Source organism: Numenius arquata, chromosome Z, assembly GCF_964106895.1.
Source record: "Numenius arquata chromosome Z, bNumArq3.hap1.1, whole genome shotgun sequence".
NCBI classification, from domain to species: Eukaryota; Metazoa; Chordata; class Aves; order Charadriiformes; family Scolopacidae; genus Numenius; species Numenius arquata.
In genome coordinates this window covers 79,153,484-79,168,868 of record NC_133616.1, presented here as the reverse complement: position 1 = coordinate 79,168,868, position 15,385 = coordinate 79,153,484, and the positions used below count along the sequence as shown (strand labels likewise).

Sequence of the window (15,385 nt, the reverse complement as noted above, 5' to 3'; positions counted from 1 at the left end):
GACTCAAATGTTTTTATAAACCTGCTCAGTGTGAACATGATAAAACATTAGTTGTCTAAATCTTTAATATGTTAAGCATAGAAAGCAACAAGCATGATGTTTGGAACACTTGTATAGTTATTTATACTGGAAATGGTGGTAATATTATTTAATGCTTTTAACTTCTTTATAACATGACTTTCAAGTGTTATCTCAAGGATATGAAGACTCTTCATAATGGCCTTTAACAATCACTGAGAATTCTTTTTAGTTCAGGAGTGTTTAGAGAGACTTTAGGTGTAGGAACCTACTCTAGGTTGCGTTTTAGTTATAATAAACATTTGCATGTGGTTTCTTTATTGTTTTCTTCAGGGGAAGTGCTCTAGAGCCTAGTGAAGAATCAATTAGAGGCGAGTGGGTGAAAAAGACCAAGCAGGCTCAGAAAATCTGTATGCGCCCTGCCACAAGGTCCATTTCATCTAGTTTGACCCTTCAATGGTGTAGGTTTTGGTTACTGCCTGACCATTGGTGGCCTCAGGGGGTATCGAAAGAAGGGCTGTAGCTGTAGATCCCTTTCTATAACCCTGGGAGTATTTTATCCAGTGTTCTTTGTGGGGAGCCATCAGTTCTGAAAGTGTTTTCAGCCTCGGTCAGCTAGATGCTAGCCTTCTTAATCTTATAAAAAAATTTTTTAGACCTTGTTGTAGAGTTGAATGAGAGGCTGAGATAGATATAGTTATTCATCAACCTTCTGCATGATGTTGGGTTTATGTTCTCACGTGTGTTAGGGTGCAAAAGTAGGAGTGTTTTAATTTTGTAAATCTGAAGAAAAATAATAAAATAATATTATTCAAGCCTAATTTGAGTTGTCGGGGCCAGTCACAGTCAGCCATTTTCCTAAGGAACATGGTCTGTTGAGGCATAAGGAGATATACTTAATTCCAAAATAGACATAACTTCAAACATTAAGTTTCATGTCCACAGACCTCCAGTCTTTGGTGTCATTTTCTTTTTCAAACTGAGAAGAGTACAGATAAGCTTAGGAAATAATTTGTCTGCATTGATTTACTCTGTTGCCTGTGCACCAAAGCATCGGTACTCCTTTGATTTATTATTTAACAGTACAAAGGATGGAATAGCTGTCAATTTTTTTAAAACTGAAAAAACGTTCAACAATTGAGATGCTCTTTCCATTTTTTATGAAAAGATATGGAAAACATTCTAAAGTGAAAAAGCAGCATTTTGGTTTTTGCTATTAAATTAAGATTAAAATATTTTGGAGTTCATATTTTTACTTTTATACCTGTTCCTATGGAAATGAAACTATTTTATAGATAATTTTGAGCCTCATCAATAGAAATTCATACCAATATTATAATGGTCAAACTTTTCATTTTATGAAAACCATTATTCAAATTTCAGAGACAAAAAAAGTTTTTATCACTTCTGAATAATAAAGCTCTTGTCCCAGATCAACTTTACTTAGTATTTAAATTAATAGAATGCAGTTTGAATTAACTGCTACTGCATCTGTGAGTTCTGGTTTAAAATCTGGGTCTGAACTATTTGGAAGTTCATTTAATCCAAGTACCATGTTGAAAATTCCTATGATATTTCCCAATCAGCTTTTGTGGAACTTTCATCACTAAAGGCCTACAACAGGATATACAGTAAAAATGGTAAAAGCTATTCAGTTGTAACTTTTGTCTGGAATGTGGAAGTCCATTCTCGTGACCCTTCTTTTCCTTACCGAGATGAGAAACTGAACCTGAGCCAAGCAAGCCAAATGACCAAGATACTGCTCATCTATTTCAAAAGCATACTTTTTCATCTTATTTCTCTCAGGATGTTTATTTCCATTTCTGACAGAAAAAAAAAAAAAGAAAAAAAAAAGATTTTTTTTAAATTTTGGGGGAGCAGGAAGATATTTTCCTGCTTAACTCCAGGCTTGGTCAACAGTTTCAGCAAAGTGTTAATTCCTTAAATCAGCCATGCCTTGAGCTTTCCACATGCTCTGCAGTAGGTGCAGAGAGCCGATAAGCGTTACACGGTGTTCTGAAAGCCAAGAAAATACGTCTGTGTCAGATCAAAGGCAAAACTAAGTCCCAGGGTTGGATATGTCCTGCCAGTAGCCTAGTCTTATTTTGACCAGAGGTCTATTTACAAAGCTCTATAATAGGGGCTCCAGGGTGTCCTTTTGACTAATAACAGATAATCTTTCTTATGTCCTGGAGAATGAAGATTAATAGACCTTTTAATTGTATTCAAGTCAGTACATTACGAGATTTGCCTTAGAAGTGCCAACCCATTTAGTCTAAAAGGAAAAAGAAACTTGATTCCTTCTGTAAACCTGGAAAAATACTTTTTTTAGCTAAAAAAGCCAAAGCCATTCGTACATTGTAGTGCACCAATTTTGTGTATTTCTACTGGTCGTTAGGAGTGTATCACTGGAAATAAAAGCCTGTCCTATCACTTCAGGGGCAGAACACACACACAAAAAAAAAAATAAGCGGCGAAAGAAAAAGCAGTTTACTGTTGTTTTCAAAGTCTGGTAGCACAGTTTTGACATTTTTAGTTTACAGCTACAGCAGTAGAACTGCATGAAACAGGTTATGCATAATAATCCTGGTTGACAGATGGGCAAAGTCAGTCTTAAAAAGAATGGCTGAATGATGTTGTCTTGGCTCCATTTCCTATGAAAATAAGAATCATGCGCTCAGAGCTTTTAAATACAAGGAGGAACTTTCAGCCTAGACCCCACTTATCTTCTAGGCAGATTTAAGTTTGCTTACAGGCAGGTTTTTGTTAGTATTTCAACAGTTCAGTAGTTATATTAATTATTAGTTACTTTGCAGTATCTTGTGTGCAAGCTTATCTTCAGTTTACTTGCTGATCTATTGCGCAGATACTCATAGATTATTGGGACATTTTATGTACTGCAGAAAATATTTGCAACATTATTAATCACCTGAGAAAAACCGACCAGGTGAATAATGAACTTCCATATTACCATCATTATTTTTCATTTTAAAAATAAAATGAGCTGCTCATGCGTAGATGAGTCCATTTATGATCCCAACATTTTTACAAAGATATTTATCAGTCCCCCAATAAACGGTGTCGCATCATCCTCCCTACCGAAAACCAAGAAGAAGTTGCAGTAATTCATTTGTAGGAAAGGATTCTTCTTTCCCAGGCATTGCATCACTGGCTTTTGATTTCATTTTAAAACTCATAATGCACTGAAAAGCTAAGACAAATGAAATCTGAGATACATAGATTTCTCCTGACTGCAGTTCAAAAGCTGACGCTGTTTTGAAGTGCTGGTATAAAATGTTAACTTCTTCGCCCTTCACATTTCTGGTTATCAAGTGACATTCTGAAAATTACAGTTAAATTGACAACATTTCCCCTTCTTGTAATCCAAGTTTTCTCCTATCTGTGTTTGCCAGTATTTTGCTGCTGTTTTACCCACTCTAGCACCAGACATTCTCTGCAACAGTCTTTAATCAGAAAAATAGGGAATCCACACTGGGACAGGGCCCACAGCACTGGCACGCAGGACATCTTACTGATAAAATTGCTCATCAATTTGTGACATATTTTAGTAAAATAAGGAAAGGTAGCAGAACTCCTTTCTTGCTCTTCTTACAGTCTAAAGAGAGTGGAGCATGCTCATTTATCGTCTCAGCACAATCTGTTTCTTATTCATAGATCAGAGGAAAGAGAAGCAGAAATGGAAACGATCAATATTTTTCTTTTTTTTTTTTTTTTCACTTTGGTAATTGTTCTTCTCTGTGTTTTATTTTCACCTTTAGTCATAGTCAAAAGCTTTTGATGAAACGTTACCAGCATCATTGTTGCTGGTACAGCAATAACTGCCTTAAATTATATCTTCCAGAAATTACACTCCTGGAAGCTACTTCTTATTGTCATTCAGCTTCATGCAAGCCTTGCTTTTAAAGGCGTGTACCATTATGTAAAGAACTGAATGTAAATGAAATTTCTTGCACATTTCCATAACTATTTCTAGCCATAACTAGGTGCCGGGATCAGCGAATTGTACTGCACAGTCACTGCTTGCAGCACTGTTCAGATGAAGACCTTGACAGAAAGGTAGACTAATGCACCGTCAGTGTGTTGTATCATGAACTACACACGGTCATATTCTTTTTCTTTTTTTCCTTTTTTTTTTTTTTTTTTTAATGGCAGAGTATTGTTTTGTCCTTGGCTTTCCCACAAGAACCCCAACTGATTGATCTAACACAGAATGGTATTATAGATTTTATCAACTCCTCATGAGTACTAATGCAGCTCAAAAGCTTCTTCTAACACTACCAGATGTCTAAGTCTGCTTAATCACTGGTAATTTAATGGTCTATTTTAAATCTCTTAGAATCATCAAGGACTGATAAGCTTTGAATATTCCGTAGCAGATAGAGACTATTGCTGTTTTATTAATGGTTTCTTGCTATTTTATTAATGGTTTCTTGACTGTTGGTGACCAACACAAACAACTATGTGATCCCTACAAAAATCGTCTATTCACATTTACGGTAAAAATACTCCTGTACACAGATATAAAACATTAAATGTTAGGAGAAAAGGTTATAAATTTAATCATCACTGATGTTATCATTTTGAAATACTAAATTTTCTTTTACTTCAGATTGCGTTCAAACCTGGACATACCAGGTACTGCCATTTAGCATGAGGACGTGAATACCTCCTGATAAGTTGTGGGAGATACCAACACTCACAGAAGTCATTCCAGTTTGCAGGATCAGTATGAAAACAGTATCATCTTGCGTATGCTGCAGGCGGGATTTACCACTGTGCTGATACTACAACTGCGGAACATCAACTGCCCTGAGTTCCCATAGGAAATGGGTAGCAACTCCCTTTGGAGCATTTAAAAATCCAGATCCTAAGGCTAAAATTTGCTAGGTGGTTTTCTTCTTCCCCCCCCCCCCTTTTAGGTTTGAGATAGCAATAAAGTGAGATTAGTCATGGTTTAGTAAAGTGCTTATAAAAAGTTTCTCTGTAGGAAGTAGATGCTGCTTTTAAAATGGCTATGCAGTTGATCATATAAATCTGATTTATCTGAATTTTTACTGAAATGCTGAAAAAATTCTATAGTAATTCAGGTGGTTTTTTGTTTTTTTCTTTTTTTTTCCCCCATAATACCTATATAACTGTTATTACTAAGTACATACAGACATTAATGAAGGATTCACACAGCCTGTACTATTTAATAAGTAGCTGCTCCTTAAGAAGTTGCTCATGGAAATGAAGTGACCTGTGGTCATGCTTGTTTGTTTCACCAGAAATTTCAGAATAATGCCTTGAGATGTAGTTTTGACAGTCCGTGGAGATTTCAAGCAACAGGCCTCACACCCCAGTTTCTTGCTTTTAAATTGTACTGGGAACAGCTGCTGGTACAGGGTATTCTTTATCTCATTTCTTATATGCAGTTGCTGCAGTCATAAAGCAATTTGGAGGGAATGTGCTCTTTACGAGGAGGAAAATAAGAGTAAATTAGAAAATAAGAGTTGTATTTTTTATGTTAGCCTACAGGACTACAGGCGCTAAAAATATAGCGGCACAATGTTAAAATACTGTTGAAGTTCTAAGATTAAATTGAAAAAGAAGCAAGAAAAACAAACCCCACATTTTTAAAGAAGAAAAAGCATGGCACTCCAGTCTTACTTCATCTTAAAACAACCCATCCCTACCTGGGTTCATGAGAAGAAGTTTAATTTTAAACATATGCTAGCTAATACAGACCCAATTAAAGGTAAATACACTTTATTTTATTTAGAAAGAATGAAAATCCTTTATAGTGGATTATTGAACAAAACGCTCTGAAATGCTTCTTCCTGTCAAATTATTATGGCTTCTTCTAGAGCATTTCCTTGTGTGTCATAATTTATTTTCTTCCTGTAATTTTTTCAGGTTTTATTAATAAATATTTACCCTAGTAGTGTATATTTAAGTGACTATACTAAAAACACTCTGCTACTTATGACATTGTGATGGAAATTGGATTTCTCTAACAAGAGTGTGTAGTTGCTTGATTGTTCTTTTCCTTCAAAATATTTAGATGCAATTAGATGTGATTGATTATAGTTTGGGGTTTGTTTTTTTTTTAATATGAGCCTTTGGAAAACAGCTTGAAATGCTAAGCTTCATAATTTACAAACAAGAAATGCTGCTGATATGTTTTTAGAAACATATAAATGTTGCACATCTGGGGCAATACTGTACCATCACCAATTGTCCTTTTATCTCCAGTGTTTGGCAGGGAGGAGAATGCTAAGTGCCTACATCTGATGCAGTAAGATAAGGGGAGCTGCAGTTCTGCCTTTATGCTGTAGACATTGTAAGCCTGTCCCTCCTTTTCTTAGGCTTGGGTGCAGACAGCAACTATCCGAGTGTGCCAGTTTACCCTGGAAAAATCATGAGTCACAAGGTCTTAATGAAAAGTAAATAACCTGCTCAGGACAGCTTAAGTGCATTAGACTGTCTTGGTAGGATTCAGGTGCCCAACCATGAGTCTCTACCATTACCTTAAGCATCACAAAATATCTGAGACCTCCTTGCAAGACCAGGATATGTGATAGACAGATCTGCACCTTGGCAAAGTAGCAGCTGGAGATCATTCAGGCCTTCTTTTTCCAATCTTGTAAGTGTAAGTTCTACCCCCACCTCTGGAGCTTTTAGTGTGAGGGATGCCTTTATTTGGCAAATAGAGTAGGACTAACCAGAAATTCATCAGCATTATCTGGCAACAAATGATAAAAAACCAAACCCCACAAACATAAATAAAAGAAAAGCTGGCAGAAAAATGGCATCTCTAAAATTACATAAAAAGCTGGATGTAGGATTAGCTATACTGGGAGAAGCAACATCATATCTGAACATTTTAAATAACTACTAAAAAGCGCTATTGAACTAACCTTAACCCTTAGCACTGCGGAAGTCTTCCACCCCATCTCTCTCCTTTGGGTCTTTGAATTGAAGCCAAGATTGTATGTCCTGAGATGAAGAGATGTACAGTTGAAGGTCAAGTGAGCCATCTTACCATTATCTTCATTGTGAAATTGGTCCTGGTGCCCCCTGAATTCCGAGGGTTCTTTCTTCTCCTTTAACATTACAGTGTAGATAAGGAGTATGTTATTTTTAAAGAGTGTCTTCACTTTTCATGCTTCAGTTCACATGATGGAGTATCCTCACAGAGCATGAAATGGGTTCCTTTCAGATGAAATTAAGCCAAAATACGTGCTTCAAAAGTTGGTCCAGACTAGCTGGAAGTAAAAATCCCTGCAGCACATTCTGTGTAGACATCCTTTTCTCCACAACGGCTGCTTTGCTTTATGGATCTGCACCCTTTGCACTGTGCTGCTTGTCAGTATAAATGCAGCCTACCTGTGTTTATTGGTTTCCCAACGCTTTGGGCAGTGTGGCTGGGTTTCGCTAGATATCAGAGAATCACAGAGCAGTTGAGGTTGGAAGGGACCTCTGGGAGTCATCTTGGTTCAGCCCCCCGCCCCACCCCGAGTCAAGCAAGGCTACCCAGAGCCAGTTGCCATGTAGGACCATCCATCTCCTCTGTTAATGTCTGACGTGATAGAGACTTCTGCAATTTGTATCTTCTTGAGGCTTGTCTTCTCGTAACCCAGAGTTGCTGTGTGTGTTTCTGTTCCTGGAGAGGCTACTGGAGCTGTGAGGTCACTCATCTTCCACATGTGATCTCATGAAAGCTACCAACTTCATCTTCTCAGTCCTAACCACATATGGCTTACCATTCATGTGCTGTCCTGCCTCCTTAATCATCCCAGCAAATGCCTGGAACTTGTTTTGTTTCCACCAAGTATGTAGAAGAGGGAAAAGGTGTATTGGGAGTGGGAAGGGGATGTTGAGAAAGCAATGGTTGATGTTTCATGGCACATCTACTCCATTTGTACTAAGCTTCCTGATGTAACAGAGGCCCAAGCCACTAGGTTCTGAGGAGATCTCCATGAGGACAATCTTGAGTCTAGAAGCCATATAGCTGTGGTCAAGCACAGTGCATGCAAATGCAGTTGTACTGCTTGCAGATCCAAACTGGTTTATGGGCAGCTGTCCCAAATGCCTAGAAGCATCTCATCCTTATGTTCCTGCTGTTAGGAGAAGCGGACGTTGCCAGGTAGAAGGTTTCTGTGTCGCTGAGGTGAAGTTCTAAAGGAGTTCAGATACAAAGGTGCCTATACAAAGACTGGGCACATCTGCATAGTCAGATGCTGAGACCTGAGGTTTATTAGCTTTGGACTACTCAGAGCAAGGACAGAGCATGCATGTGACAGTTTTCTCCTGATCAAGAAGACTGAGGTACAGTACTAGTCACTCCACGTTTAACTGCACACTGACACACAGTTCATGCTGTGTATCCGTGCAGTGGTTCATTAAAAATGAATCCTATTCAGGTGGATTTGTCTTTATGCTTTTCTTAAATTAATTCTCTTCCAAATCACACTGAATCGTCTTTAACATCTGAAGAAAGGTGGGAAATAGATATGTGCAAAGGGAGCAGCTATAGCCCAGGAGAGTTCTTTCAGACACAAGATGTTAAACGGCTTTTTGATCAGCTGCTTGTAGAAATGTACATTAAACTGTAAACCATGGTTCTTCTTGTAACCAGCTAATGATCCTATCAGTCGCAGACTAATTGCCTCTACCTCGTTCTAAATTCTGCTGCACTGAAAAAGCCAAAGTCACATTCTGATCCCGTTAATCACATTCAGCTTTGAAGAGTACATAGTGGTTGTGTGTTAATTCAACTTCTCTCCCTGGTAATTTGTTTGATTGCCTGTTACTTGCAATCTGCACTAACTGAATAAATGTGTTCTGCATCCTTATGGGAAGTTATGACTTACATTTAAGCTATTTTAATGCAGATATTTTGCCTAGAAATTGGGGTAAATTCTTCTCACCTTTTTGTTCTAGAGTACTTCCAATGGGAGGAGTGAAAAGCAAGGGTGTTAACCCTTTGCAGAAGGTAATAAAGCAACAGACTAAAAGCTATAGTTCTTTAATGCTAGGTTAATAGCAATCTTTATTTCCTGTAGGCTTCTCATCATCTTGTGAATAAATCAGTAAATAAGATACTAAACTATGAGATGGAGATGCTGATGCTACATCCTTTTATTCTTTTCTTTCATCTCCAGAAACACGTATTGTCTCTAATGTCAAGACCTAGAACAGAGTATGTCTATTCATTACTCCTTTTTTCCCATTTTTTTAAATATAACACACACACAAACACACACATATTCTGCATAGTGCTATGCAAGTCTTTCAGAAAAGACTAAACATATGCTAAATTAGCTTTCAGCTTCCCACATCATTTTTCTGAACAAGAGTACAAGGCCACTGGATATGTCCTATAAGCACAAAAAATTGTTACTAGGACATTTTTATTAACACTGGATCTGTGTGATAATAAAGATTCATTGTGATTTTACCTTTGAAATCCCTTGAATCTTAATGAGAATTTTTTCTCCCTGATCTGAATTTCAATGAGAAATACTCTGAGTGTCATGGCCATGTTAAATATTTGTGAAATTCTTTTACATTACTTCCAACATTTTAAAAATAAACAACTTTTTTATGGAGGCATTTTTTCAGGTTAACAGGAGAGACATTAATTTTTAGTATAAGAATCATTCTCTGCTAAATAGAGGTTACACTTGAAAATGCTAATGTTAAAATTATTTATAAAGAGAATCTAAAGTTGACTCTGAAATGTTTAGTTCAAATGCTGCCTGGAAGTGTGGAGCAATTAGTGATTCCTTACCAGATCAGCCTTTTTGAAAAACAGACTATTCATTTAGACTCCAACATATTTGGAAGCAAGGTCTAGAGACTTGGTGTTTATTAATTCACGAAAGACTTATACTAATTAGCAGTCTTTATTTCCCAAAGGCCCACTTAGGCTATGGATGCAAGCCCACCTACACTCCTTACAGAAGAAAGAAGTCCCTTCAAGCAGTCCATGAGAGCATCCAAAGCAGACTCCTGCTCTGAATGATCATTGGTTGAGATCCCCTCTCTCTCCATTGACCAAAGAGAAAACAAAAAGGGTTTGGCCTCCCAAGGATACTTCCCTCATATTCTGGAGTGCTCCTCTGAGCAACATTGCTGCTATCAGATGGCAATAAATTGATTCATTCTGGTAGAATCAAAACTCTTGGGCCATCTGCAGACAATGACATTTTCCACTTACTGCCCTAGTATTTCAGTATTGAACCTTTAAAGTTATTCTTTTATTTAACAGGATTTGCTACTCATTATTTGCTACCTGTCTCCAAATGTTGGGGCAGGGGTCTCCAGTGTTCCTTGTCTGATTGCTCTAAAGAGTCATTTTTCCTCTTCTTTTCTTATAAATGTACTGTTACACTTTTCTGTTTTTTCTTCTTTATAGAGTCCAAACTGTAGTGTCCATATTTCAAAGGCGCTGGCTTCTGCTTGTTTATTTTACCTTCTCTTCCCACGATTAATTTCTTATGCTTTGTATCACATCTGTTCTTCTGTCTTGCCTCACATTCCAGTCAAAATCTAGTTGATCAGGGGGCCTCAGCTTCCCAAAATCACAAGACTGGTTCTTCAGCATTTGATCAGCTAGAGATTCTTTATTTCTTCACTTTCTCCTTTTAATTTTTTGCTGTAAAATATATCACTCATCTTCTCATGGAGTTCAGCACTTCTCTCATCTTATTGTAATATTTTTACTATTAGTCTCTCTTGCCTGATTTAACGGACAATATTAAAAATGCCGACTGCTTCACAGCCATTTATTGTTTGAAATAAATCTACCTTTTTTCTTTTTTTTTCTGGCTTGCCGCATTGCTGGAGGACACAGAATGAAGTCTCAGTTTTACCTTCACATTTCAAGAAAATGTCAATTTTTATAGGGAATTCAACTCCTCCATTCTTCCTCTAAAAATATGTTATTAGGTCAATTTACTTCTGTTATTGTATTCTGTTCCTTGATCATTTTAATCCAAGGCATCTGGCCTGAATCTGTTATATTCAGTGTGGGGTTCTGGTTCAAAAGAACTGATCACAGATGTGCTGACCCATGTGAAAGCCACTTGAAAGCTCAGATTTTATTAGGCTTTAAGATTCCTGCCTTGCATTTTTAACAGTCTTGTGCTAAGATTATAAAATGAAGAACTCCAAAAAATCAAGGAATCAAAAAGTCAGAGCTTTAGAGGTAGAAAAAGAAATAAAGGCTTAAAGAGAGAAGAAAAGTTCAGCAGGAAAAGAAGTGTGACCATAAATGTTTTAAAAGACTTAGTAAAGCACAGATACTGTTACTGCAAAGGAAATGGAAAGGCACTTGGGGAATCAACCTCTGGTGTATTGTATTCTGATTATTAGGAGCACATGGGAAGACTTTTTGCCTACAAATTATTTGCAGTGGAGACTGCTGTGTTGTTGGGACTGTGTACGAAATCTAGCACAATGAAAAGTGGTATGAGATAAGCCCTGTTGTGCCATTAGTTGGCAAAAACAACAAGTAAAAAGCAGAAAACAAAAGTAAATTGACTTGAAACTTAGAGAAGGGAAATTACTGCCTATGGTGCCAGCATATGGTGGCCACGGTTGCAAAGCAGTGGAACGCTCACTCTGGGGCTGTGTCCTCTCTCACCACGCACTAAGGAGCTTCTTCAACAACCCCGGATTTTCCTGCCTGCATGCAAGAACTGCCAGCAAACAATGTCACATTTCACTTTGGTGTGGTGGAAAGTCGGACCTCAAACAGAAACTGTTCTAATTACATTCTCCTGTGTTTTGTTTTGTTCCTGTTTTGTTTAGGTTGACCTCCTTGCTCCTACAAAAATCACTGGCATAATTACCCAAGGAGCTAAAGATTTTGGTCACGTCCAATTCGTTGGGTCCTACAAGCTTGCTTACAGTAATGATGGGGAGCACTGGATCATATACCAAGATGAAAAACAAAAGAAGGATAAGGTAAAGCAAATTGATATTTTGGTTGCATTTACAGAGGTCTACATCTGTAATAACTCCACTGCTGGAAGCCTGCAGGTTATAACTGCTTTATGTGGTTCCATATGCATAGGATCCCACAGATGAAAGTCAAGGTGAATAAAAAAGAGTCATATAACACAATGACATTCACAGTGTAGTAATATCATACCTATCAGGCCAATGCACCTGATTTAACGGTATTAAATATGGGACATAAAACTTTACGGTTCTCCATTTATTAGAATTATTTCTTCCTTTAACTCTAGAGGAGAAGGTATATAAATAGCAGTTTATTTGTATATTCAAAAACAGTGTCTCAGTGCATATTTTCATAAGTATGCACTATTTTCTGTAATTTTCTGTGAAGCACATCTTTAGTGTACCTCATTACCTAGCCATTTTGGATTTTTTTTTTTTCCTGGAAATGAATCACTAGGGTTTCAAATATCCAATGGAAGGATTACTTTTTATTACACTATTAAATGAATACAAAACATAAAAAGTTTCACAACTTCCTTTGCAAATGTTTAATAAGAGGTGTAGAGAAAGTCTAGGTTTGCTGATTGATTTACCTGGAAGCATTTAACTTTTCCTATTTAGGATATTATTCACTATAGCTTTCCTTTACACTATATAACACTTTTATACTGCAAATACCTGCTCATATGTTAAGAAAGAGATTGCAGCATATGCATTGCTTAAGAGAAACATTAAGCAAGCTGAAAAAAATGTGAATTATTTATTAAATATCCTAGTGGGATTATGTCTGGCTGGAATAAAAGATATTTTAATAAAAATGCCAGGTGGCCGATATGTCTGATAATGTATGTCTCAAATCTGGTGCTTTTAACATCTCTGTTCAGGGTCATAAATGTTCCTACTTGCACTTATTTTTCTTAGAATAAACAAAAAATCTTCAGTAAAAAAATAATACCCTTCATATTGGTCCATTCAATTCATTTTTTGAAGTAATGAGAAAGCTTTTGATATGTATTGATATTGTTGTATGAGTACAGGTAGATCTATTGATAAGGGGGTTAGACAACCGCATCTCTTAAATTTCACTGATTTAAAATGACTGATCAAATGTACACCCATTTATTTGGGGAAGGTGTCCTAAATTACTGGGTTAAATATGTACATAACTGTATCTGTGTGTCAGCATAGACTGATACCTTTGTAAGATTATTCAAAGATGACACTTTAAAGTCCCACTCTTAAATGCTAAATGGCAGTTCACTATGGTTTTATCCTGCCTGAGAGTTTTCCCCATCAAATTCTAAAGAATTTTGGATAGGGAAAACAAAATCAGTTATTTTAGCCATCTAACTGAGAAGGTCCTGACACCAATGATTATGGATGTGTCTAGTATAATTGGTTGTCAGATAAAAATTGGAAACAAACAACTCACCTTTCACAGACGTACCATAAATGCTTTCAATATAAATGACAGATAGTCACTTCAGTACGGTGTACACATCCCATTTTAAATCCTTGGCATTTAAAAACAGAAGCAAAAGATCTACTCTGAAAGAAATGTCTTCTCTAAGCCAAACTTTCATTAGTGAACTGTTGCATTCATTTTACTGAAAAAGGGAACAAAAGTGTTCAAGTCTCTGGTGAAAAACACAGTAACAATTGCAAGCAGAACTAAAAGAAAATGCACTCTCATTTAACAGCACTGTTCCAATCTGCACTTGTTTATAACATTTGCCAAAGCAATTAAATTCTTTTTGCTTTCATCATCATCTGAATTGTTAGTTGTTATATGCATAGTCCATTAGGAACAATGGAAAACTCTTAATCATTGTCTTATTAAAACATCTCACTTCCCATATTAATTAACATCCCTAAGAATAAAGTAGATGCATCTTATTAAGATTCTTTAACAAATCAAAAGCAATTAAAAGCAGAGTGAGATCAAATACACTTAGCTGGAAATTAGAAGTTATAACTTCTGAATTTAAATTTGTATGACATAAACAAACAGGATCACTCAATACGAGTCTAGACCTCAGTCTTTGAGTCAAAATTCCAACGTCTGACATTCCAGAAATGTCAGCTTAACTTGGCAGAACTTTGTAGGAAGCAGGACTGGAAAGGATCTCAAGACAGCACCTAAACATATACCTCTTGACCTATGAAGAGATTACACTCCTTTCCTCCCATCCCTTCTGAGGTCTTCTCAGCAGAAAATGGGATTCAACAGTCCCCAGGTCCCTTCCTGCCACCCTAGCAGTAGAAGAAAACAATTCATTGTTAGAACTAAGGCTTAATTCATTCACCTGTCCTTCGCCTCATACAATGCTCATATCCTTCACTATTCGCCATCAGATTACTATTTAATATGTTTGTAGAAACAGCTAGTGATAAAAAATCTACTATATAAGCAGTCTATTCCAGTATTTAAATATTCTTAAAGATGGCAAGGTTGCTTATCCCCCTCCCTGAAATACATCTGCCCTGTCCTCAGAGGTCACAAAAAGCTGACTTTATCTTCCTCTCTTCAGACAGTTTGTTTTGATTGAAACATGTTAACTTATTTCTTCTTACTTTTATTTTTTGTGGAGAGGGGGGAAATATCCTTGTTTTTTCAGTCTTTCATCAAAAGGGTATGTTTTCTCAACCTCAGATCATGCTGCTTGGACCAGCTCTTTCCGAAGTGTGGCTTCCCAATCTTGTCTGTAGTATTGCAATCTTTAGCACAGAACTGTTGCCTGCTCCATCATTCTCTATATTATACCTGTGACACTGGTTATGACTTCCTAAGGTTTGGCTTGCTACCCATCATTATTAAATTGCACCATTGATCTTCTGCACATTTCTCCAATTTATCAAGACCACTCTGAATTTTGATCTCGCTTTTCAAAATGGGAAAAGCTTGGCCACATCTGCACTTTTAACAAGCAAATCTATTTTCATCATCCATTTCATTACTGACAATACATAAATTGCATTCTGCCAGAGGCATGGAACATCACCCAGTAAAACCTTCCAGTCTGACACCAAACCCCTCATGACCGCTCCAGCAAGGTGTTTCAAAGCAGTGTGCTCTGGTGGGATTTGCCCACTGGATGTGTATAGCACCAAAAATACTGGCCACACTCTGGCCTGCATGCAGTGGAACAAAAGCATAAATGAAAAATAAAAACAGCCAAAGAAAAACCAGTGCTGTACCTCATCCATGGGGAGCAAAAGAGAAATGGCGTCATTGGTTCCATCTGATAGTAACATCTTAGCACAGGATCTCCTAGGAAGGCAGGCCTAGAGAGATGGCTTTGTTCAGCCTGAAGAGAAGGCTCCAGGGAGACCTTGTAGCCCCTTCCAGTACCTAAAGGGGCTGCAGGAAAGCTGGAGAGGGACTTTTTACAAG

General features: G+C 37.1%; 1 protein-coding gene across 1 annotated transcript in view; it reads left to right on the top strand.

Moving 5' to 3' along the window:
* The window catches only part of EDIL3 (EGF like repeats and discoidin domains 3), a 192,183-nt gene that overhangs the window by 169,241 nt on the left and 7,557 nt on the right, over positions 1 to 15,385 (top strand). Inside the window, exon 10 of the mRNA XM_074166891.1 lies at positions 11,839 to 11,994. Coding sequence (XP_074022992.1) covers positions 11,839 to 11,994 — 156 coding nt within the window. The remainder of the gene's footprint in view (positions 1 to 11,838; positions 11,995 to 15,385) is intronic.